The following is a 23,468-nucleotide window of genomic DNA, read 5'->3' as shown; positions in this document are numbered from 1 at the left end:
AGTGGTGAGGTGGATGGTAGTGGTGAGGTGAATGGTCGTGGTGAGGTGGATGATAGTGGTGAGGTGGATGGTCGTCGTGAGGTGGATGATAGTGGTGAGGTGGATGGTAGTGGTAAGGTGGATGGTTGTAGTGAGGTGGATGGTTGTGGTGAGGTGGATGGTTGTGGCGAGGTGGATGGTAGTAGTGAGGTGGATGGTAGTAGTGAGGTGGATGGTAGTAGTGAGGTGGATGGTAGTAGTGAGGTGGATGGTAGTAGTGAGGTGGATGGTAGCAGTGAGGTGGATGGTAGTAGTGAGGTGGATGGTCGTGGTGAGGTGGATGGTAGTAGTGAGGTGGATGGTCGTGGTGAGGTGGATGGTCGTGAGGAGGTGGATGGTAGTAGTGAGGTGGATGGTCGTGGTGAGGTGGATGGTCGTGGTGAGGTGGATGGTAGTAGTGAGGTGGATGGTCGTGGTGAGGTGGATGGTAGTAGTGAGGTGGATGGTAGTGGTGAGGTGGATAGTAGTAGTGAGGTGGATGGTCGTGGTGAGGTGGATGGTCGTGGTGAGGTGGATGGTAGTAGTGAGGTGGATGGTCGTGGTGAGTTGGATGGTAGTAGTGAGGTGGATGGTCGTGGTGAGGTGGATGGTCGTGGTGAGGTGGATGGTAGTAGTGAGGTGGATGGTCGTGGTGAGGTGGATGGTCGTGGTGAGGTGGATGGTAGTAGTGAGGTGGATGGTCGTGGTGAGGTGGATGGTCGTGGTGAGGTGGATGGTAGTAGTGAGGTGGATGGTCGTGGTGAGGTGGATGGTCGTGGTGAGGTGGATGGTAGTAGTGAGGTGGATGGTCGTGGTGAGGTGGATGGTAGTAGTGAGGTGGATGGTCGTGGTGAGGTGGATGGTCGTGGTGAGGTGGATGGTCGTGGTGAGGTGGATGGTAGTAGTGAGGTGGATGGTAGTGGTGAGGTGGATGGTAGTAGTGAGGTGGATGGTTGTGGTGAGGTGGATGGTAGTGGTGAGGTGGATGGTAATGGTGAGGTGGATGGTCGTGGTGAGGTGGATGGTAGTAGTGAGGTGGATGGTAGTGGTGAGGTGGATGGTAGTGGTGAGGTGAATGGTCGTGGTGAGGTGGATGATAGTGGTGAGGTGGATGGTCGTCGTGAGGTGGATGATAGTGGTGAGGTGGATGGTAGTGGTAAGGTGGATGGTTGTAGTGAGGTGGATGGTTGTGGTGAGGTGGATGGTTGTGGCGAGGTGGATGGTAGTAGTGAGGTGGATGGTAGTAGTGAGGTGGATGGTAGTAGTGAGGTGGATGGTAGTAGTGAGGTGGATGGTAGTAGTGAGGTGGATGGTAGCAGTGAGGTGGATGGTAGTAGTGAGGTGGATGGTCGTGGTGAGGTGGATGGTCGTGGTGAGGTGGATGGTCGTGGTGAGGTGGATGGTCGTGGTGAGGTGGATGGTCGTGATGAGGTGGATGGTAGTAGTGAGGTGGATGGTAGTAGTGAGGTAGATGGTAGTAGTGAGGTGGATGGTAGTAGTGAAGTGGATGGTCGTGGTGAGGTGGATGGTCGTGGTGAGGTGGATGGTCGTGGTGAGGTGGATGGTCGTGGTGAGGTAGATGGTAGTAGTGAGGTGGATGGTAGTAGTGAGGTGGATGGTAGTAGTGAGGTGGATGGTCGTGGTGAGGTGGATGGTCGTGGTGAGGTGGATGGTAGTAGTGAGGTGGATGGTCGTGGTGAGGTGGATGGTCGTGGTGAGGTGGATGGTCGTGGTGAGGTGGATGGTCGTGGTGAGGTGGATGGTCGTGGTGAGGTGGATGGTAGTAGTGAGGTGGATGGTAGTGGTGAGGTGGATAGTAGTAGTGAGGTGGATGGTCGTGGTGAGGTGGATGGCCGTGGTGAGGTGGATGGTAGTTGTGAGGTGGATGGTCGTGGTGAGGTGGATGGTCGTGGTGAGGTGGATGGTCCTGGTGAGGTAGATGGTAGTAGTGAGGTGGATGGTAGTAGTGAGGTGGATGGTAGTAGTGAGGTGGATGGTCGTGGTGAGGTGGATAGTAGTAGTGAGGTGTATGGTCGTGGTGAGGTGGATGATCGTGGTGAGGTGGATGGTAGTAGTGAGGTGGATGGTAGTGGTGAGGTGGATAGTAGTAGTGAGGTGTATGGTCGTGGTGAGGTGGATGATCGTGGTGAGGTGGATGGTAGTAGTGAGGTGGATGGTCGTGGTGAGGTGGATGGTAGTAGTGAGGTGGGTGGTCGTGGTGAGGTGGATGGTCGTGGTGAGGTGGATGGTAGTAGTGAGGTGGATGGTCGTGGTAAGGTGCATGGTAATAGCGAGGTGGATGGTCGTGGTGAAGTGGATGGTAGTAGTGAGGTGGATGGTCGTGGTGAGGTGGATGGTAGTAGTGAGGTGGATGGTCGTGGTGAGGTGGATGGTCGTGGTGAGGTGGATGGTAGTAGTGAGGTGGATGGTCGTGGTGAGGTGGATGGTCGTGAGGAGGTGGATGGTAGTAGTGAGGTGGATGGTCGTGGTGAGGTGGATGGTCGTGGTGAGGTGGATGGTAGTAGTGAGGTGGATGGTCGTGGTGAGGTGGATGGTAGTAGTGAGGTGGATGGTAGTGGTGAGGTGGATAGTAGTAGTGAGGTGGATGGTCGTGGTGAGGTGGATGGTCGTGGTGAGGTGGATGGTAGTAGTGAGGTGGATGGTCGTGGTGAGTTGGATGGTAGTAGTGAGGTGGATGGTCGTGGTGAGGTGGATGGTCGTGGTGAGGTGGATGGTAGTAGTGAGGTGGATGGTCGTGGTGAGGTGGATGGTCGTGGTGAGGTGGATGGTAGTAGTGAGGTGGATGGTCGTGGTGAGGTGGATGGTCGTGGTGAGGTGGATGGTAGTAGTGAGGTGGATGGTCGTGGTGAGGTGGATGGTCGTGGTGAGGTGGATGGTAGTAGTGAGGTGGATGGTCGTGGTGAGGTGGATGGTAGTAGTGAGGTGGATGGTCGTGGTGAGGTGGATGGTCGTGGTGAGGTGGATGGTCGTGGTGAGGTGGATGGTAGTAGTGAGGTGGATGGTAGTGGTGAGGTGGATGGTAGTAGTGAGGTGGATGGTTGTGGTGAGGTGGATGGTAGTGGTGAGGTGGATGGTAATGGTGAGGTGGATGGTCGTGGTGAGGTGGATGGTAGTAGTGAGGTGGATGGTAGTGGTGAGGTGGATGGTAGTGGTGAGGTGAATGGTCGTGGTGAGGTGGATGATAGTGGTGAGGTGGATGGTCGTCGTGAGGTGGATGATAATGGTGAGGTGGATGGTAGTGGTAAGGTGGATGGTTGTAGTGAGGTGGATGGTTGTGGTGAGGTGGATGGTTGTGGCGAGGTGGATGGTAGTAGTGAGGTGGATGGTAGTAGTGAGGTGGATGGTAGTAGTGAGGTGGATGGTAGTAGTGAGGTGGATGGTAGTAGTGAGGTGGATGGTAGCAGTGAGGTGGATGGTAGTAGTGAGGTGGATGGTCATGGTGAGGTGGATGGTCGTGGTGAGGTGGATGGTCGTGGTGAGGTGGATGGTCGTGGTGATGTGGATGGTCGTGATGAGGTGGATGGTAGTAGTGAGGTGGATGGTAGTAGTGAGGTAGATGGTAGTAGTGAGGTGGATGGTAGTAGTGAAGTGGATGGTCGTGGTGAGGTGGATGGTCGTGGTGAGGTAGATGATAGTAGTGAGGTGGATGGTAGTAGTGAGGTGGATGGTAGTAGTGAGGTGGATGGTCGTGGTGAGGTGGATGGTCGTGGTGAGGTGGATGGTAGTAGTGAGGTGGATGGTCGTGGTGAGGTGGATGGTCGTGGTGAGGTGGATGGTCGTGGTGAGGTGGATGGTCGTGGTGAGGTGGATGGTCGTGGTGAGGTGGATGGTAGTAGTGAGGTGGATGGTAGTGGTGAGGTGGATAGTAGTAGTGAGGTGGATGGTCGTGGTGAGGTGGATGGCCGTGGTGAGGTGGATGGTAGTAGTGAGGTGGATGGTCGTGGTGAGGTTGATGGTCGTGGTGAGGTGGATGGTCCTGGTGAGGTAGATGGTAGTAGTGAGGTGGATGGTAGTGGTGAGGTGGATGGTCGTGGTGAGGTGGATGGTCCTGGTGAGGTAGATGGTAGTATTGAGGTGGATGGTAGTAGTGAGGTGGATTGTAGTAGTGAGGTGGATGGTCGTGTTGAGGTGGATGGTCGTGGTGAGGTGGATGGTAGTAGTGAGGTGGATGGTAGTGGTGAGGTGGATAGTAGTAGTGAGGTGGATGGTCGTGGTGAGGTGGATGGTCGTGGTGAGGTGGATGGTAGTAGTGAGGTGGATGGTCGTGGTGAGGTGGATGGTAGTAGTGAGGTGGATGGTCGTGGTGAGGTGGATGGTCGTGGTGAGGTGGATGGTAGTAGTGAGGTGGATGGTCGTGGTAAGGTGGATGGTAGTAGCGAGGTGGATGGTCGTGGTGAGGTGGATGGTAGTAGTGAGGTGGATGGTCGTGGTGAGGTGGATGGTAGTAGTGAGGTGGATGGTCGTGGTGAGGTGGATGGTCGTGGTGAGGTGGATGGTAGTAGTGAGGTGGATGGTCGTGGTGAGGTGGATGGTAGTAGTGAGGTGGATGGTCGTGGTGAGGTGGATGGTCGTGGTGAGGTGGATGGTAGTAGTGAGGTGGATGGTCGTGGTGAGGTGGATGGTCGTGATGAGGTGGATGGTAGTAGTGAGGTGGATGGTCGTGGTGAGGTGGATGGTCGTGGTGAGGAGGATGGTAGTAGTGATTTGGATGGTCGTGGTGAGGTGGATGGTAGTAGTGAGGTGGATGGTCGTGGTGAGGTGGATGGTAGTAGTGAGGTGGATGGTAGTGGTGAGGTGGATAGTAGTAGTGAGGTGGATGGTCGTGGTGAGGTGGATGGTCGTGGTGAGGTGGATGGTAGTAGTGAGGTGGATGGTCGTGGTGAGGTGGATGGTAGTAGTGAGGTGGATGGTCGTGGTGAGGTGGATGGTCGTGGTGAGGTGGATGGTAGTAGTGAGGTGGATGGTCGTGGTGAGGTGGATGGTCGTGGTGAGGTGGATGGTCGTGGTGAGGTGGATGGTAGTAGAGGTGGATGGTCGTGGTAAGGTGGATGGTAGTGAGGTGGATGGTCGTGGTGAGGTGGATGGTCCTGGTGAGGTAGATGGTAGTAGTGAGGTGGATGGTAGTAGTGAGGTGGATGGTAGTAGTGAGGTGGATGGTCGTGGTGAGGTGGATGGTCGTGGTGAGGTGGATGGTAGTAGTGAGGTGGATGGTAGTGGTGAGGTGGATAGTAGTAGTGAGGTGTATGGTCGTGGTGAGGTGGATGGTAGTAGTGAGGTGGATGGTCGTGGTGAGGTGGATGGTAGTAGTGAGGTGGATGGTCGTGGTGAGGTGGATGGTAGTAGTGAGGTGGATGGTCGTGGTGAGGTGGATGGTCGTGGTGAGGTGGATGGTAGTAGTGAGGTGGATGGTCGTGGTGAGGTGGATGGTCGTGAGGTGGATGGTAGTAGTGAGGTGGATGGTCGTGGTGAGGTGGATGGTCGTGGTGAGGTGGATGGTCGTGGTGAGGTGGATGGTAGTAGTGAGGTGGATGGTCGTGGTGAGGTGGATGGTAGTAGTGAGGTGGATGGTAGTGGTGAGGTGGATAGTAGTAGTGAGGTGGATGGTCGTGGTGAGGTGGATGGTCGTGGTGAGGTGGATGGTAGTAGTGAGGTGGATGGTCGTGGTGAGTTGGATGGTAGTAGTGAGGTGGATGGTCGTGGTGAGGTGGATGGTCGTGGTGAGGTGGATGGTAGTAGTGAGGTGGATGGTCGTGGTGAGGTGGATGGTCGTGGTGAGGTGGATAGTAGTAGTGAGGTGGATGGTCGTGGTGAGGTGGATGGTCGTGGTGAGGTGGATGGTAGTAGAGGTGGATGGTCGTGGTAAGGTGGATGGTAGTGAGGTGGATGGTCGTGGTGAGGTGGATGGTAGTAGTGAGGTGGATGGTCGTGGTGAGGTGGATGGTAGTAGTGAGTTGGATGGTCGTGGTGAGGTGGATGGTTGTGGTGAGGTGGATGGTAGTAGTGAGGTGGATGGTCGTGGTGAGGTGGATGGTAGTAGTGAGGTGGATGGTCGTGGTGAGGTGGATGGTCGTGGTGAGGTGGATGGTAGTAGTGAGGTGGATGGTCGTGGTGAGGTGGATGGTCGTGGTGAGGTGGATGGTAGTAGTGAGGTGGATGGTCGTGGTGAGGTGGATGGTAGTAGTGAGGTGGATGGTCGTGGTTAGGTGGATGGTCGTGGTGAGGTGGATGGTAGTAGTGAGGTGGATGGTCGTGGTGAGGTGGATGGTAGTAGTGAGGTGGATGGTCGTGGTGAGGTGGATGGTCGTGGTGAGGTGGATGGTAGTAGTGAGGTGGATGGTCGTGGTGAGGTGGATGGTCGTGGTGAGGTGGATGGTCGTGGTGAGGTGGATGGTCGTGGTGAGGTGGATGGTCGTGGTGAGGTGGATGGTTGTAGTGAGGTGGATGGTCGTGGTGAGGTGGATGGTCGTGGTGAGGTGGATGGTCGTGGTGAGGTGGATGGTCGTGGTGAGGTGGATGGTCGTGGTGAGGTGGATGGTAGTAGTGAGGTGGATGGTCGTGGTGAGGTGGATGGTCGTGGTGAGGTGGATGGTAGTAGTGAGGTGGATGGTCGTGGTGAGGTGGATGGTCGTGGTGAGGTGGATGGTAGTAGTGAGGTGGATGGTCGTGGTGAGGTGGATGGTCGTGGTGAGGTGGATGGTAGTAGTGAGGTGGATGGTCGTGGTGAGGTGGATGGTCGTGGTGAGGTGGATGGTAGTAGTGAGGTGGATGGTCGTGGTGAGGTGGATGGTCGTGGTGAGGTGGATGGTCGTGGTGAGGTGGATGGTAGTAGTGAGGTGGATGGTCGTGGTGAGGTGGATGGTAGTACTGAGGTGGATGGTCGTGGTCAGGTGGATGGTAGTAGTGAGGTGGATGGTCGTGGTGAGGTGGATGGTCGTGGTGAGGTGGATGGTAGTAGTGAGGTGGATGGTCGTGGTGAGGTGGATGGTCGTGGTGAGGTGGATGGTAGTAGTGAGGTGGATGGTCGTGGTGAGGTGGATGGTCGTGGTGAGGTGGATGGTCGTGGTGAGGTGGATGGTAGTAGTGAGGTGGATGGTCGTGGTGAGGTGGATGGCAGTAGTGAGGTGGATGGTCGTGGTGAGGTGGATGGTAGTAGTGAGGTGGATGGTCGTGGTGAGGTGGATGGTCGTGGTGAGGTGGATGGTAGTAGTGAGGTGGATGGTCGTAGTGAGGTGGATGGTCGTGGTGAGGTGGATGGTCGTGGTGAGGTGGATGGTCGTGGTGAGGTGGATGGTCGTGGTGAGGTGGATGGTAGTAGTGAGGTGGATGGTCGTGGTGAGGTGGATGGTAGTAGTGAGGTGGATGGTCGTGGTGAGGTGGATGGTAGTAGTGAGGTGGATGGTCGTGGTGAGGTGGATGGTCGTGGTGAGGTGGATGGTAGTAGTGAGGTGGATGGTCGTGGTGAGGTGGATGGTCGTGGTGAGGTGGATGGTAGTAGTGAGGTGGATGGTCGTGGTGAGGTGGATGGTCGTGGTGAGGTGGATGGTCGTGGTGAGGTGGATGGTAGTAGTGAGGTGGATGGTCGTGGTGAGGTGGATGGTAGTAGTGAGGTGGATGGTCGTGGTGAGGTGGATGGTCGTGGTGAGGTGGATGGTCGTGGTGAGGTGGATGGTCGTGGTGAGGTGGATGGTCGTGGTGAGGTGGATGGTCGTGGTGAGGTGGATGGTCGTGGTGAGGTGGATGGTCGTGGTGAGCTTTGCTCAGACCTCTACAACACAATTATCCTCAAAGATTTGTTAAGTTATACCATGAATTAAGGAAAGATCCTACACTTCACCTTACGAAACAGACAAAGCAAATGTGATAATAATTATGGACAAGGTAGATTATAGTGGAAAAATGAAAACAGGGGAACATAGGTTCCTTTTAAGTCTGGTGTTCGTTGCCAGGTCTTTCTCTCGGTATGACATTTGTTTCCTCTCTCTCGAGTTGTACTCCCGTCACTGGCAGTCTCTCTCTCGAGTTGTACTCCCGTCACTGGCAGTCTCTCACTCGCCGCAAATTACATGACTGTGAACTTATCAGGGCTGAACTTTTCATGCGTTCTCACAGCTGTCTTCGTGCTTGACAGTATTTTATTACATGTAAATTATACATTGTGTTGTACAAAGAAATAAAGAAATAATTGTTTTGATTTGATTTGATTTGAGTTCTGACAGTTTTCCTGTAGCTTATTTATATCCTCTTCCACTTCTCTTCTGTTAGCTCCTGTCATCTGCAATGATAGAAAGAATTGAGTCCTCTCTGAAAGGTTATTTACATTCATTAAGAATAATAATCGTTCTCATTATGATCCTTGAGGGACCTCACTCATGATCATTTCCCATCCTCAAACGCCTGTCCTTACTATCACCACCTGTCTTCGATTCGTTAGGTATGTTGACCCTATGTAATACCTTAGCTTATATTCCTGCTTTTTCCTCTAATCTTTAAATTAATCTTTGATAGAGTACAGGGTAAAACACTTTCCTGCAGTCCAAGAATATACAGCCGATCCATAAATTCTTCCTTAATCACTGTTATTCTTTAGCCTGAGCTTATTGTCAGTAAATCCATGCAGATTATCTACGAGAAAGACCCTATTCTCTCAGTGCTCAACCAACCTGTTCGTGATTCTCTTTTCCAATTCTTTGTACTGCATACCACTGATACAGACCTATAATTCAATGCCTGTTGCCTGGTGTGTGACTGGAGGGGGAGGGGGGAGAAAGAAAGCGTATTGAGAGAGTATTAGAAAGAAAGTGTATTAAGAGAGTATTGTTGTTGCAGGTGGTGTGGGAGCGGGCAGTGGATATATCTGTGGTGCTCTCCTACCAGCACTTGGCAGACCTCTTCACACTTTTGGTGGGCATCCTGATTATCGTCTTCTACATTAACATGGGCGCCACTATCAACCTGGAGGTGGTCAAGAATATCATCACAAGACCAGTGGGACCCGTGGTGGGCCTCATCTGTCAGTACCTCTTCATGCCTCTGGTAAGATGTTATTCTCCCTTCACAAAGGACATGCCATCCTGTCTACACACACACACACACACACACACACACACAGCGGGGCCAGGAGCTGAGTCTCGACCCCTGCAACCACAATTAGGTGAGTACACACACACACACACACACACACACACACACACACACACACACACACATACACACATATCCATGCCACATCCAATGCCCCCACCCACTACATTACAAACTCCACCCCCACAGCAACCACCCATAGTTCCTTATCAGGTCTCCCACTTCCCCAACCCCTATACATCTCCCAGACCACAGTCTTAGAAAAGAAGTTGAAGGTGTGGTATACAAATGCAGATGGAATAACAAATAAGTATGAGGAGTGGCACGAAAGAATCAAGGAGACATCCCCAGACATAATAGCACTCACAGAAACAAAACTCACCAGAATAATAACAGATTCAATCTTTCCACCCGGATATCAAATCCTCAGGAAAGACAGAGGGAGGAGAGGGGGAGGAGGAGTTGCACTGCTCATTAAAAACCAGTGGGGTTTTGAGAAAATGGAAGGAATGGATGGCACGGGTGAAAGGGACTACTTAGTAGGAACAATCCAGTCTGAGGGACATAAGGTGATAATTGCAGTAATGTACAACCCACCACAGAACTGCAGGAGATCAAGAGAAGAATACAATGAGAGCAACAGAGCCATGGTCGACACACTAGCCGAGGTGGCCAGGAGAGCACACATGGGGGGAGCAAAGTTACTAGTTATGGGTGATTTCAATCACAAGGAGATTGACTGGGAAAACCTGGAGCCCCATGGGGGTCCCGAAACATGGAGAGCCAAGATGATGGATGTAGTACTGGAAAACCTCATGCATCAACATGTTAGAGACACTACCAGAGAGAGAGGAGAAGATGAACCAGCAAGACTGGACCTTGTATTCACCTTGAGTAGTTCAGACATCGAGGATATCTTGTATGAAAGGCCCCTGGGAGCTAGTGATCATGTGGTTCTGTGCTTCGACTACATAGTTGAGCTCCAAGTGGAGAGAGTAGCAGGAATAGGGTGGGAAAAACCAAACTACAAAAGGGGGAACTACTCAGGCATGAGGAACTTCCTTCAAAACATTCAGTGGGAGAGGGAACTGACAGGAAAACCAGTACAAGAAATGATGGACTATGTGGCAACAAAATGCAAGGAGGCAGAGGAGAAGTTTGTTCCCAAGGAAAACAGAAATAATGGGAAGAACAGAACGAGTCCTTGGTTCACCCAAAGGTGTAGGGAGGCAAAAACTAGGTGTACTAGAGAATGGAAAAGGTACAGAAGACAGAGAACTCAGGAAAATAAAGAGATTAGCCGAAGAGCCAGAAACGAATATGCACAGATAAGAAGGGAGGCTCAGCGACAATATGAAAATGACATAGCATCGAAAGTCAAGACTGACCCGAAGCTGTTGTACAGCCACATCAGGAAGAAAACAACAGTCAAGGACCAGGTAATCAGACTGAGGAAGGGTGATGGGGAATTCACAAGAAACAACCGAGAGGTATGTCAGGAGCTCAACACGAGATTTAAAGAAGTATTTACAGTGGAAACCAGTAGGACTCCAGGAAATCAGAACAAGGGGGTACACCAGCAAGTGCTGGATGAGGTACATATAACCAAGGAGGAAGTGAAGAAGCTGCTATGCGAACTTGACACCTCAAAGGCGGTGGGACCAGACAACATCTCTCCGTGGGTCCTTAAAGAGGGAGCAGAGATATTGTGTGTGCCATTAACAAAGATCTTCAACACATCATTTGAAACTGGGCAACTCCCTGAGGTATGGAAGATGGCAAATGTAGTCCCAATTTTTAAAAAGGGAGACAGACATGAGGCACTAAACTACAGACCTGTATCACTAACGTGTATAGTATGCAAGGTCATGGAGAAGATCATCAGGAGGAGAGTGGTGGAGCACCTGGAAAGAAACAAGTGTATAATTGACAACCAGCACGGTTTCAGGGAAGGAAAATCCTGTGTCACAAACCTACTAGAGTTTTATGACAAGGTGACAGAAGTAAGACAAGAGAGAGAGGGGTGGATCGACTGCATTTTTTTGGACTGCAAGAAGGCCTTCGACACAGTTCCTCACAAGAGGTTACTGCAAAAGCTAGAGGATCAGGCACACATAACAGGAAAGGCACTGCAATGGATCAGAGAATACCTGACAGGGAGGCAACAACGAGTCATGGTACGTGACGAGGTGTCAGAGTGGGCGCTTGTGACAAGCGGGGTTCCACAGGGGTCAGTCCTAGGACCTGTGCTGTTCTTGGTATATGTGAACGACATAACGGAAGGGATAGACTCAGAAGTGTCCTTGTTTGCAGATGGTATGAAATTAATGAGAAGAATCAAATCGGATGAGGATCAGGCAGGACTACAAAAAGACCTGGACAGGCTACAAGCCTGGTCCAGCAACTGGCTCCTTGAGTTTAACACTGCCAAATGCAAAGTCATGAAGATTGGGGAAGGGCAAAGAAGACCGCAGACACAATATAGTTTAGATGGCCAAAGACTGCAAACCTCACTCAAGGAAAAAGATCTGGGGGTGAGTATAACACCGAGCATATCTCCTGAGGCGCACATCAATCAGATAACTGCTGCAGCATACGGGCGCCTGGCAAACCTACGGAAAGCGTTCCGATACCTCAGTAAGGATTCGTTCAAGACTCTGTATACCATTTACGTCAGGCCCATACTGGAGTATGCAGCACCAGTTTGGAATCCACACCTAGTCGAGCACGTCAAGAAATTAGAGAAAGTGCAAAGGTTTGCAACAAGGATAGTCCCAGAGCTACGGGGATTGTCCTACGAAGAAAGGTTGAGGGAAATCGGCCTGACGACACTGGAGGACAGGAGGGTCAGGGGAGACATGATAACGACATATAAAATACTGCGCGGAATAGACGAGGTGGACAAAGACGGGATGTTCCAGAGAGGGGACCCAGACACAAGAGGTCACAATTGGAAGTTGAAGACTCAGATGAATCAAAGGGATGTTAGGAAGTATTTTTTCAATCATAGAGTAGTCAGACCGTGGAATAGCCTAGAAAGTGACGTAGTGGAGGCGGAAACCATACATAGTTTTAAGGCGAGGTATGATAAAGCTCATGGGGCAGGGAGAGAGAGGACCTAGTAGCAATCAGCGAAGAGGCGGGGCCAGGAGCTATGAATCGACCCCTGCAACCACAAATAGGTGAGTACACACACACACATACACACACACACACACACACACACACACACACACACACACACACACACACACACACACACACACACACACACACACACACACACACACACACACACACACACACACATGTACACTGTGGTAAATTATAGCTCTAGGTTCGATGTCGAACAAAAGCATCCAAGGAATCTTAATGTGGGAGTTTCCCACTGAAATCTCCACACACACATTCTCTCTCTCTCTCTCTCTCTCTCTCTCTCTCTCTCTCTCTCTCTCTCTCTCTCTCTCTCTCTCTCTCTCTCTCTCTCTCTCTCTCTCTCTCTCTCTCTATCTCTCTCTCTCTCTCTTTCTCTCTCTCTCTCTCTTCGATTCACAGCTTCAGAACTTAGATTAGTCACGAGGGAGCATTCACCAAATTCAACTTCAATAACAAAAACATAAAGTGGGACCAAGTAAACCAAGTCCTAACCGATATAAGCTGGGAAGATATACTAAGCAACACAGACCCCAACTTATGCCTAGAACAGATTAACTTGGTGGCACTCGATGTATGCACAAGGCTTATTCCTCTAAGAAAAATGAGGAGTAGATGTAAAATAGAAAGAGACAGGCGCTCCCTTTACAGGCGACGGAAAAGAATAACAGAGTGGCTAAAAGAGGTCAATATATCTGAAATGCGTAGGGAGACACTGGTCAGAGAAATAGCAAACATCGAACTTAAGCTAAAGGAATCTTATAGGAGTCAGGAATCGCGGGAAGAAATAAAAGTCATAAATGAAATCGAAAGAAACCCAAAGTATTTCTTCTCCTATGCCAAATCAAAGTCGAGAACAACGTCCAGTATTGGGCCCTTACTTAAACAAGATGGGTCCTACACAGATGACAGCAAGGAAATGAGTGAGCTACTCAAGTCCCAATATGACTCAGTTTTTAGCAAGCCGCTAACCAGACTGAGAGTCGAAGATCAAAATGAATTTTTTATGAGAGAGCCACAGAATTTGGTTAACACAAGCCTATCTGATGTTATCCTGACGCCAAATGACTTCGAACAGGCGATAAATGGCATGCCCATGAACTCTGCCCCAGGGCCAGACTCATGGAACTCCGTGTTCATCAAGAACTGCAAGAAGCCCCTATCACGAGCCTTTACCATCCTATGGAGAGGGAGCATGGACACGGGGGTCGTCCCACAGTTACTAAAAACAACAGACATAGCCCCACTCCACAAAGGGGGCAGTAAAGCAACAGCAAAGAACTACAGACCGATAGCACGAACATCCCATATCATAAAAATCTTTGAAAGGGTCCTAAGAAGCAAGATCACCACCCATCTAGAAACCCATCAGTTACACAACCCAGGGCAACATGGGTTTAGAACAGGTCGCTCCTGTCTGTCTCAACTATTGGATCACTACGACAAGGTCCTAGATGCACTAGAAGACAAAAAGAATGCAGATGTAATATATACAGACTTTGCAAAAGCCTTCGACAAGTGTGACCATGGCGTAATAGCGCACAAAATGCGTGCTAAAGGAATAACAGGAAAGGTCGATCGATGGATCTATAATTTCCTCACTAACAGAACACAGAGAGTAGTAGTCAACAGAGTAAAGTCCGAGGCAGCTACGGTGAAAAGCTCTGTTCCACAAGGCACAGTACTCGCTCCCATCTTGTTCCTCATCCTCATATCTGACATAGGCAAGGATGTCAGCCACAGCACCGTGTCTTCCTTTGCAGATGACACCCGAATCTGCATGACAGTGTCTTCCATTGCAGACACTGCAAGGCTCCAGGCGGACATCAACCAAATCTTTCAGTGGGCTGCAGAAAACAATATGAAGTTCAACGATGAGAAATTTCAATTACTCAGATATGGTAAACACGAGGAAATTAAATCTTCATCAGAGTACAAAACAAATTCTGGCCACAAAATAGAGCGAAACACCAACGTCAAAGACCTGGGAGTGATCATGTCGGAGGATCTCACCTTCAAGGACCATAACATTGTATCAATCGCATCTGCTAGAAAAATGACAGGATGAATAATGAGAACCTTCAAAACTAGGGATGCCAAGCCCATGATGACACTCTTCAGGTCACTTGTTCTATCTAGGCTGGAATATTGCTGCACACTAACAGCACCTTTCAAGGCAGGTGAGATTGCTGACCTAGAAAATGTACAGAGAACCTTCACGGCGCGCATAACGGAGATAAAACACCTCAATTACTGGGAGCGCTTGAGGTTCCTGAACCTGTATTCCCCTTGAACGCAGGCGGGAGAGATACATGATTATATACACCTGGAAAATCCTAGAGGGACTAGTACCGAACTTGCACACGAAAATCACTCACTACGAAAGCAAAAGACTTGGCAGACGATGCAACATCTCCCCAATGAAAAGCAGGGGTGTCACTAGCACGTTAAGAGACCATACAATAAGTGTCAGGGGCCCGAGACTGTTCAACTGCCTCCCAGCATACATAAGGGGGATTACCAACAGACCCCTGGCAGTCTTCAAGCTGGCACTGGATAAGCACCTAAAGTCGGTTCCTGATCAGCCGGGCTGTGGCTCGTACGTTGGTTTGCGTGCAGCCAGCAGTAACAGCCTGGTTGATCAGGCTCTGATCCACCAGGAGGCCTGGTCACAGACCGGGCCGCGGGGGCGTTGACCCCCGGAACTCTCTCCAGGTAAACTCCAGGTAACTCCAGTACCCAAAGTACCTGTCTCAAAGGAGGCACTGATTATGTTGTCTTTGAACCAGTTAGTAATGGGGAAGTGATAACCCATTAATTACGTTAATATGTTAATGTTATGCAGTACCGCCAAGTAGATGAATACCCCCCCCCCACACACACAGAACAGCGAAGAGGCGGGGGCAGGAACTATGACTGCAACCACATATAGGTAAGTACACACACATCTGTGCAGTGAACTACAGGACAGCACCACAGACTTGCATCCTGTCCAAAGTATTGAAGATTGTCAAGAGGAGGACACTGAAGGATTTGGAGAGGACGCTTCAGCAACGGGAGACTATTTAACAAAACTACTGAAGTTCTTTGTCGAAATAATCGAGATAATGAACGAAACAAAAGGAATAATAAATTGCATCTTTCTGAAGTGCAGGAAACATCTCGAAGGTAGAAAATAGAGAGTAACATTACGGGAGGAAATGTTTGAATGGACAGTAATAACATATAGGGTTCCCAAAGTATCAGAACTCGAGCCACTACGTTTCCAGAAAAAAATGGAAGTGACTTGCCATAAGGGGATCGAATTCCATATACGTATATCTGTACTGACAATTAGAGTCTATTGATAAGAAAATAAACAGAAGACGACAGAGAGGGACGACATGGAGAATTGGACAAGTTATAGTTTAGTCAGACAAATGATTATTGAACTTTTTTTTCGAGTAAGTGGAAAATCATGCAATTCGTATAAAAGAGAGGGAAGACTAAAGATGGAAAACAGACCAGGAGGAGAGAAACTGCAAACGTCGCACAAAGAAAATGATCTGTAATTGAACATGACACAACATACCGCCGGAGGAGCACATCAGCTGTATGACCCTTTTTTTTTTTTTTTTTTTTTTACACAGGGTTTGACAAGGTTAGGGATCCCTAGCTTTATTGACAAGCTATTTACAGGTTAAGGATTCCTAGCTTTATTAACAAGCTATTTACAGGTTAAGGATTCCTAACTTTATTGACAAGCTAAGAGCTGTTACCTACATCAGCTCATTTGAAAGCATTTTTATTGTTATGAGACATACAAGTAGGGAACAGGATGAAGTTGGAGCCATTTGTGGGCCAGCATTTTCATGTGATCAACTGACTTTATCTCGTTGACATCATTATGCTGTACGAATGTGTTCCATATTCGAGTCATCCTGGTCATCCTTGGTAACCTCTGTGAAATTAGAGAATCTCAGAAAAACTTTCAGCGACCTCGCTGAAGCATCCTTCACGAATCTATGCATAACGTATATCAGGTCTGTCTTAAAGTGCGTTTCACCAATGTGGAGTTCCTGTTTGATCAAGCATGTTGAGAAGCATGTGAAGATCCCAAGGTTATCAACTAGACTAGTTCTAGAATTGGCAGTGTTCACTACGCGGAGAGACTAGAGAAACTGGTAAATGTGGATGACTCCACAGCTCGCCAACACAACCCTCCAGCATAACCCTCCTAGACTTCTTTCTACAGTCCCAGCTCACAACCTCAATCCACAGTCCCTCTCCACAACCTTCTTTCACAACATCATCCTACAGTCCAGTATGCTACACACACACACATTTCATTACCTCGTGTACAAAAACCATTCTGTGTGATGGAATATGATACTGCCTATGTACCCAGTCATGTTTAATTTAAAAAAATACTAATTTCTCTGGCTCTTCTGCAGATCGCTTTTGGTGTGGGTTGGCTTACCTTCCCAGAGAACCCTCTAGGTCAGCTGGGTTTCTTCCTGGCTGGGTGTTGCCCCGGCGGCGGGGCTTCCAACTTGTGGACCCACCTCCTAGGAGGCTCCCTCGACCTTTCCGTGATGATGACCTTCGTCTCTAGCGTCTTGGCTTTCGGTAGGGCAGGAGCCAGTGGTGTGATCACCTATATGTTGACCCAGCATGCTCATGGTGCCCAGTCTCCCATTGTTTACTTTTTCATATAACTGTTAAAACGTCTCCAATGGTTGTAGCACTCACTTCTTCCCCTTGCATCGTACTCCAGCAATCTAAGACACTATATGTGAAAAACTCACTCTAGTATTCTTTTTGAACCTTCATTGTTTTTTTAATTAGTGGCCTTCGTTTTTCCGGTTGAGGACGCTAAAAAGGTAATGCTCAATTATATTCTCATATCCCTTCATGATCTCATGTGCTATATAACGTTATATGAAGGCATTTCAGTTCTGCTAGTCTTCGTAGTAATGTATCGGATGTCCGCATCCTCGGAAAATCCGCACAATTTCTTACTTCCGCATCCGCATTTCACTGTAAACAGATATCCGCATATACATCTGCATCCGCAAAATAAGTAAGACATCCTCATACACATCCACATCCGCGGATATCTGAATTTTCACATCCGATACGTCTCTACTTCGTAGGTCATCTCTGGACTCTACTAGCTGTGGGAGGAATTTTTTTGTAGACATCCTTAGAATCTTTTATTTAATATACATCATTTTTGAAGTCCTCGACTCCTTACTACAGCTGCATTAATCCAGTTTCTCCATGCATACACTGAAGGTTATTTTAAAGTTAATCAGTATAACACATGAGCTTCTCATTAATGAAGACAAGTGTGATCATCGTGATGCTTTCATTATCTTCAGTATTCATCACGAGCTGTCACCTATCCCCCCCCAGTATTCATCACATGTTACTTGCTAACATTAAATTCTGCTGTCTTGTATTCACTTGCTTGCACTCGTATTTACTTGTTGCCACCCGTGTTCTCCGATGTTCACCACAGTGATGGTGCCGATGTGGGTGTTGTTGCTGGGTCGGGTCATCATGAGGGAGGTGCAGTTCGTCATCCCTTACTGGAACATCGCTGGGCTAGTGCTCTCCCTCTCCATCCCTTGCTGCCTGGGCATCCTCATCCAGCGCTTCTTCCCCAGGTAGATCTCATCCCCAGTAACGTCTCCTTCCCAGGTACGTCTCCCCGGGTAGGTCTTCTCTCCCAGGTACGTCTCCCCCTAGCAGCAAATAGGTACCTGGGTGTTAGTCGACTGGTGTGGGTCGCATCCTGGGGGACAAGATTAAGGACCCCAATGGAAATAAGTTAGACAGTCCTCGATGACGCACTGACTTTCTTGGGTTATCCTGGGTGGCTAACCCTCCGGGGTTAAAAATCCGAACGAAATCTTATCTTATCTTATCTTGTCTTCTCCCAGGCACGTCTCCCCGGGTAGGTTTCCTACCAAGTACATCTCCCCAGAAGGAGAAATCTTACAAATTACCGAGCAGGGGTAGGAGGAGGAGGAGGATGTGTCTTGTAAAGAATATAAGCTCACAATACCATGATTGGAACAATACACAGATAACCCGCACCTAGCAGACCTAAATTTATGAAGACGTTTCCGAAGTTTCGGTGTAACTTGTTAATGGTCTAAGTCGAACTGGAACGTCGTCATTAGTTTCAGTCCGCCTAAGAGTGAGTAAATTTAAGCAGGTGTCTTGTTTCAGAGAGGTGATTTACCAGCTAGGAACGGGAGTGACTGAAAGTAATTCTCCTGTATCTCTTATTTTACAGAGTGGCCAAGGGCCTGAGGTGCCTTCTGACACCACTGGCACTCATCGTCATCATCTTCACCTTCACCTTCGGTGTTTACGCTAACCGCTATGTCTTCAGCCTCTTCGATGTGAAGGTGATAGTGAGTGATAGTGAACTGGGTGTGAGGGAGTGCATGAGGGTGTATGAATGTGTGGGAGGGTATGGGAGAGGGTGTGTGGGGGAGAGTTTCAGAGTAAGTGTGAGGGAGAGTGTCAGAGTAAGTGTGAGGAAGTGTCAGAGTAAGTGTGAGGGTGAGTTTAGGGGGGTGTGGAGGGTATGGGAAAGTGTATGTATAAGGAACGGAAAGAATGTACTCACCTAATTGTGGTTGCAGGGGTCGATACTCAGCTCCTGGCCCCGCCTCTTCACTGATCGCTACTAGATCCTCTCTCTGCTTCCTGAGCTTTGTCATACCTCGTCTTAAAGCTATGTATGGTTCCTGCCTCCGCTACATCACTTGCTAGGCTATTCCACTTCCTGACGACTCTATGACTGAAGAAATACTTCCTAACATCCCTCTGACTCGTCTGAGTCTTCAGCTTCCAATAGTGACCCCTTGTTACTGTGTCCCCTCTCTGGAACAACCTGTCTCTGTACACCTTATCCATTCCACGCAGTATTTTGTATGTCGTTATCATGTCTCCCCTGAACCTCCTGTCTTCCAATGTCGTCAGTCCGTTTTCCCTCAACCTTTCTTCGTAGGACATACCCCTGAGCTTCGGAACTAGCCTTATTGCAAACCTTTGCACTTTCTCTAATTTCTTGACGTGCTTGACCAGGTGTGGGTTCCAAACTGGTGCTGCATACTCCAGTATGGGCCTGATGTACACAGTGTACAGTGTCTTGAACGATTCCTTACTAAGGTATCGGAACGCTATTCTCAGGTTTGCCAGGCGTCCATATGCTGCAGCAGTTATCTGGTTGATGTGTGCCTCCGGAGACATGCTTGGTGTTATGGTCACCCCAAGATCTTTCTCCTTGAGTGAGGTTTGCAGTCTTTGGCCACCTAGCCTATACTCTGTCTGCGGTCTTCTTTGCCCTTCTCCGATCTTCATGACTTTGCATTGGGCAGGGTTGAATTCAAGAAGCCAGTTGCTGGACCACGTGTCCAGCCTGTCCAGGTCTCTTTGAAGTCCTGCCTGATCCTCATCTGATTTAATTCTCCTCATTAACTTCACATCATCTGCGAACAGGGACACCTCTCCATCATGTCATTCACACATATACCAAAAATAGCACTGGTCTTAGGACCCACCCCTGTGGGACCCCGGTAGTCACAGGTGCCCACTGTGATACCTCATCCCGTACCATGACTCGTTGTTGCTTCCCTGTCAGGTATTCTCTGATCAATTGCAGTGTCCTTCCTGTTATATGCGCCTGATCCTCTAGTTTCTGCACTAGTCTCTTGTGAGGAACTGTGTCGAAGGCCTTCTTGCAGTGCAAGAAAATGCAATCAACCCACCCCTCTCGTGTCTTACTTCTGTAACTTTGTCATAAAACTCCAGAAGGTTTGTAACACAGGATTTGCCTTCCATGAATCCGTGCTGGTTGTCATTTATAATCTTGTTCCGTTCCAGGTGCTCCACTACTCTCCTCCTGATAATCTTCACCATGACTTTGCATACTATACACGTCAGTGACACTGGTCTGTAATTTAGTGCCTCTTTTCTGTCTCGTTTTTTTTAAAAATGGGAACTACATTTGCGGTCTTCCATACCTCAGGTAGTTGCCCAGCAAGGGATATGTTGAAGATTGTGGTTAATGGCACACACAGTATACGTGCTCCCTCCCTGAGGACCCACGGGGAGATGTTTTCCGGTCCCATTGCCTTTGAGGTATCAAGGTCACTTAGCAGCTTCTTCACCTCCTCCTCAGTTGTGTGCATATCATCCAGCACTTGTTCGTCTATTCCCTGTTGGTGTCCCCCTCTGTCATGTCTTCCCAGAGTCCTTCCTGTCTCCCAGAGTCCTTCCTTAAATCTCGTGTTGAGCTCCTCGCATACCTCTTGGTCGTTTCTTATGAGTTCCCCACCTTCTTTCCTCAGCCTGATCACCTGGTCTTTGACTGTTGTCTTTCTCCTAATGTGGCTAAACAGCAGTTTCGGCTCAGACTTGACTTTCGATGCTATGTCATTTTCGTACTGTCGCTGGGCCTTCCTCCTTATCTGTGCATATTCGTTTCTGGCTCTTCGACTGATCTTTTTCCTGGGTCCTTTGCCTTCTATACCACTTCCATTCTCTAATGCACTTAGTTTTTGCCTCCCTGCACCTCCGGGTAAACCAAGGACTCGCTTTGGTCTTCCCATTGTTTCTGTTGCCCTTGAGAACAAACCTTTCCTCTGCCTCCTTGCATTTTGTTGTTACATATTCCATCATTTCATTTACTGACTTTCCTACCGTTTTTCTGTCCCACTGCACCTCCCGCAATGTGTGTGTGTGAGTGTGTGTGTGTGTGTGTGTGTGTGTGTGTGTGTGTGTGTGTGTGTGTGTGTGTGTGTGTGTGTGTGTGTGTGAGAGAGAGAGAGAGAGAGAGAGAGAGAGAGAGAGAGAGAGAGAGAGAGAGAGAGAGAGAGAGAGAGAGAGTTGTGGCGGCCACTTGAAGGAGAAATATCCTTCAAGTGGCCGCAACAACTTTACATAATGAGAACCATTGTAACATATGCCTATCTCTCAGAGTCTAGCGGCTGGGTTGGCATTGCCGTCGTTGGGTTACCTCTGCGGAATGGCACTAGCATCCATGCTGCGACTGCCTCGACGGGACACGATAGCCATCAGCATAGAGACGGGCATCCAGAATCTGGGCGTGGCCATCGTCATCCTCAGAATCACCCTGGAGAAACCAGCCGGAGACCTGACGTCAGGTAATAATTCTCTCTCTCTCTCTCTAAGAAAATAAGGAAATAAGTCACTCTGTCTGACTTTTTTGGGTTATCCTAGGTTCTCTACACATATGCTGCTATGTATGATAATTCTATGTAACTGTATTTGTGTATACCTGAATAAACTTACTTACTAACTCTAAGGAACGCAAAATATGCTCCATTTTCTGTCTGCCATTCAACCTGCGTTCATCCCATACAATAAATGTGGTCTTTAATGCCGTTGTTGACCCCAATACAACAGGTGTGGACTTCACGGTAACCCTGTTGTTAGCCACTCAACATGTGTTATTGACCCCCAGACAACAGGTGTGAAATAAGTCACTTTGGCTTTTTTGGGTTATCTTAGGTTCTCTACACATATGCTACTACGTATGATAATCTATGTAACTGCATTTGTGTATACCTGAATAAACTTACTGTTCACGGTAATACTGTTGTTGAACCCAACACAACAGATGTGATCTTCACAGTAACACTGTTGACAACACAACAGGTGTGTGATCTTCACAGTAGCACTGCTGACAACACAACAAATATGATCCTCACAGTAACACTGTTGTACGTGTGTTCCAGCGTTACCAGCTGCTGTTGTGGTGATGACTCCTCTACCCCTACTGACAGCCCTCATCATCTACCGCATCTACCTCTGCTGCCACTCCGACAAGCCTACTGAACCTCAACTTTCAGCCACGGTCAGTACACTCCCACACCCGGTCAGTATTTAAGATAAGATTTTGTTCGGATTTTTAACCAGGAAGGTTAGCTATCCAGGATAACCCAGGAAAGTCAGTACGTCGTCGAGGACTGTCTGTCTTATTGCCATTGTGGCCCTTCAATCTTGTCCTCCAGGATGCGACCCACACCGGTCAACTAACACTCAGGTACCTACTTGCTAGGTGAACGGGGACAGCAGGCGTAAAGAAACATGCCCAGCGTTTCCACCCTTATTGTTCTCAGGCAAGAGGTGGGGCCAAGAAATGGAGCTCACCCCTTTCCTTCTCGTTCCCATAATAACTCAAATGGTTAATTAGCTAATGCCAGGATTGATAATTACACACACACGAACGCACATACACAAAGTGCATATACAAAGGTAAGGTACAACATAAATTATGTTTCAAACCTATTTGCAGAAGGCAGAAGAGAGTAACCAGACAGAGAGCAAGAAGCAGGAGGAGAGCAGAGACAGTGTGCTGAACCACCAAGCAACACACTCAGGAGGAGTGGACAACCCAGCGATTGATCTGAAGGAGGAAGCTGTCTGATGCTCCTGCCAGAGGAAGAGGAGGAGGTTCTCCTGCAGGAGGGTGTGATGTGCTGGCACCTGCTAATGCCGAATTAAATTCTGTATAATGTTATATATATATATATATATATATATATATATATATATATATATATATATATATATATATATATATATATATATATATATATATATATATATATATATATATATATATATATATATATATATATATATGGTATAAACCTTGGTAATAAATACCGACAAGTTGGTTTAGAAAGACACGTAAGCAAACACTATAACATATTTATTAGAAAACGTTTCGGTCCTGGGACCTTGATCACTTCTAACATACAGAGGTACGAACGAACGAAAGTTCAGGTAAGATCCCAAATGGGATGAGCGGGGAAGACGGGACAGACGAAGAATAGTGCTGGAGAGGAGTGTTCTTAATCGTAGAAATAGAGCCAGGGCTTAACCCAGCAGCAAAGGCGATCGTGGGACAGATATTGAAAAGAGAAATTCCGGTTCTACTGTTGGGACTCCGGTGGGGTGAGCTGGGAGTAAGGGACTTGCGACGTTTAGAGCTAGAGAGGAGTGCAGAACTGAGTCATGTCTTAACCCAAAAAAGCTAAGGCGAACGTGGGTCAGAGAATGGTACCTGTCTTAGAAGGTACCTGTCAGCGGATCCAAGGTTATTTGTAAGTAGGGTTAGGAGCAGGATCCTGCAAGGAGTAGAAAAGGTTGTGTTGGTTTGTGGG

General features: G+C 48.6%; 1 protein-coding gene across 2 annotated transcripts in view; it reads left to right on the top strand.

The window, feature by feature from the left end:
- Positions 1-22,870, top strand: part of LOC128687863 (ileal sodium/bile acid cotransporter-like) — a 53,182-nt gene extending 30,312 nt beyond the window's left edge. For both annotated transcript variants that reach the window (XM_070083509.1, XM_070083510.1), the window contains exons 5-11: positions 8,866-9,072; positions 16,707-16,881; positions 17,777-17,924; positions 18,560-18,674; positions 21,254-21,440; positions 22,035-22,153; positions 22,595-22,870. In XM_070083509.1, coding sequence (XP_069939610.1) covers positions 8,866-9,072; positions 16,707-16,881; positions 17,777-17,924; positions 18,560-18,674; positions 21,254-21,440; positions 22,035-22,153; positions 22,595-22,726 — 1,083 coding nt within the window. In that variant the 3' untranslated portion in view covers positions 22,727-22,870. The remainder of the gene's footprint in view (positions 1-8,865; positions 9,073-16,706; positions 16,882-17,776; positions 17,925-18,559; positions 18,675-21,253; positions 21,441-22,034; positions 22,154-22,594) is intronic.
- The last annotated feature ends 598 nt before the right edge of the window (positions 22,871-23,468 follow it).

This window comes from Cherax quadricarinatus, chromosome 10 (assembly GCF_038502225.1).
Source record: "Cherax quadricarinatus isolate ZL_2023a chromosome 10, ASM3850222v1, whole genome shotgun sequence".
Taxonomy (NCBI): Eukaryota; Metazoa; Arthropoda; class Malacostraca; order Decapoda; family Parastacidae; genus Cherax; species Cherax quadricarinatus.
Note: the sequence above shows the minus strand (reverse complement) of the source record. Positions and strands in the feature narration are given on the sequence as shown.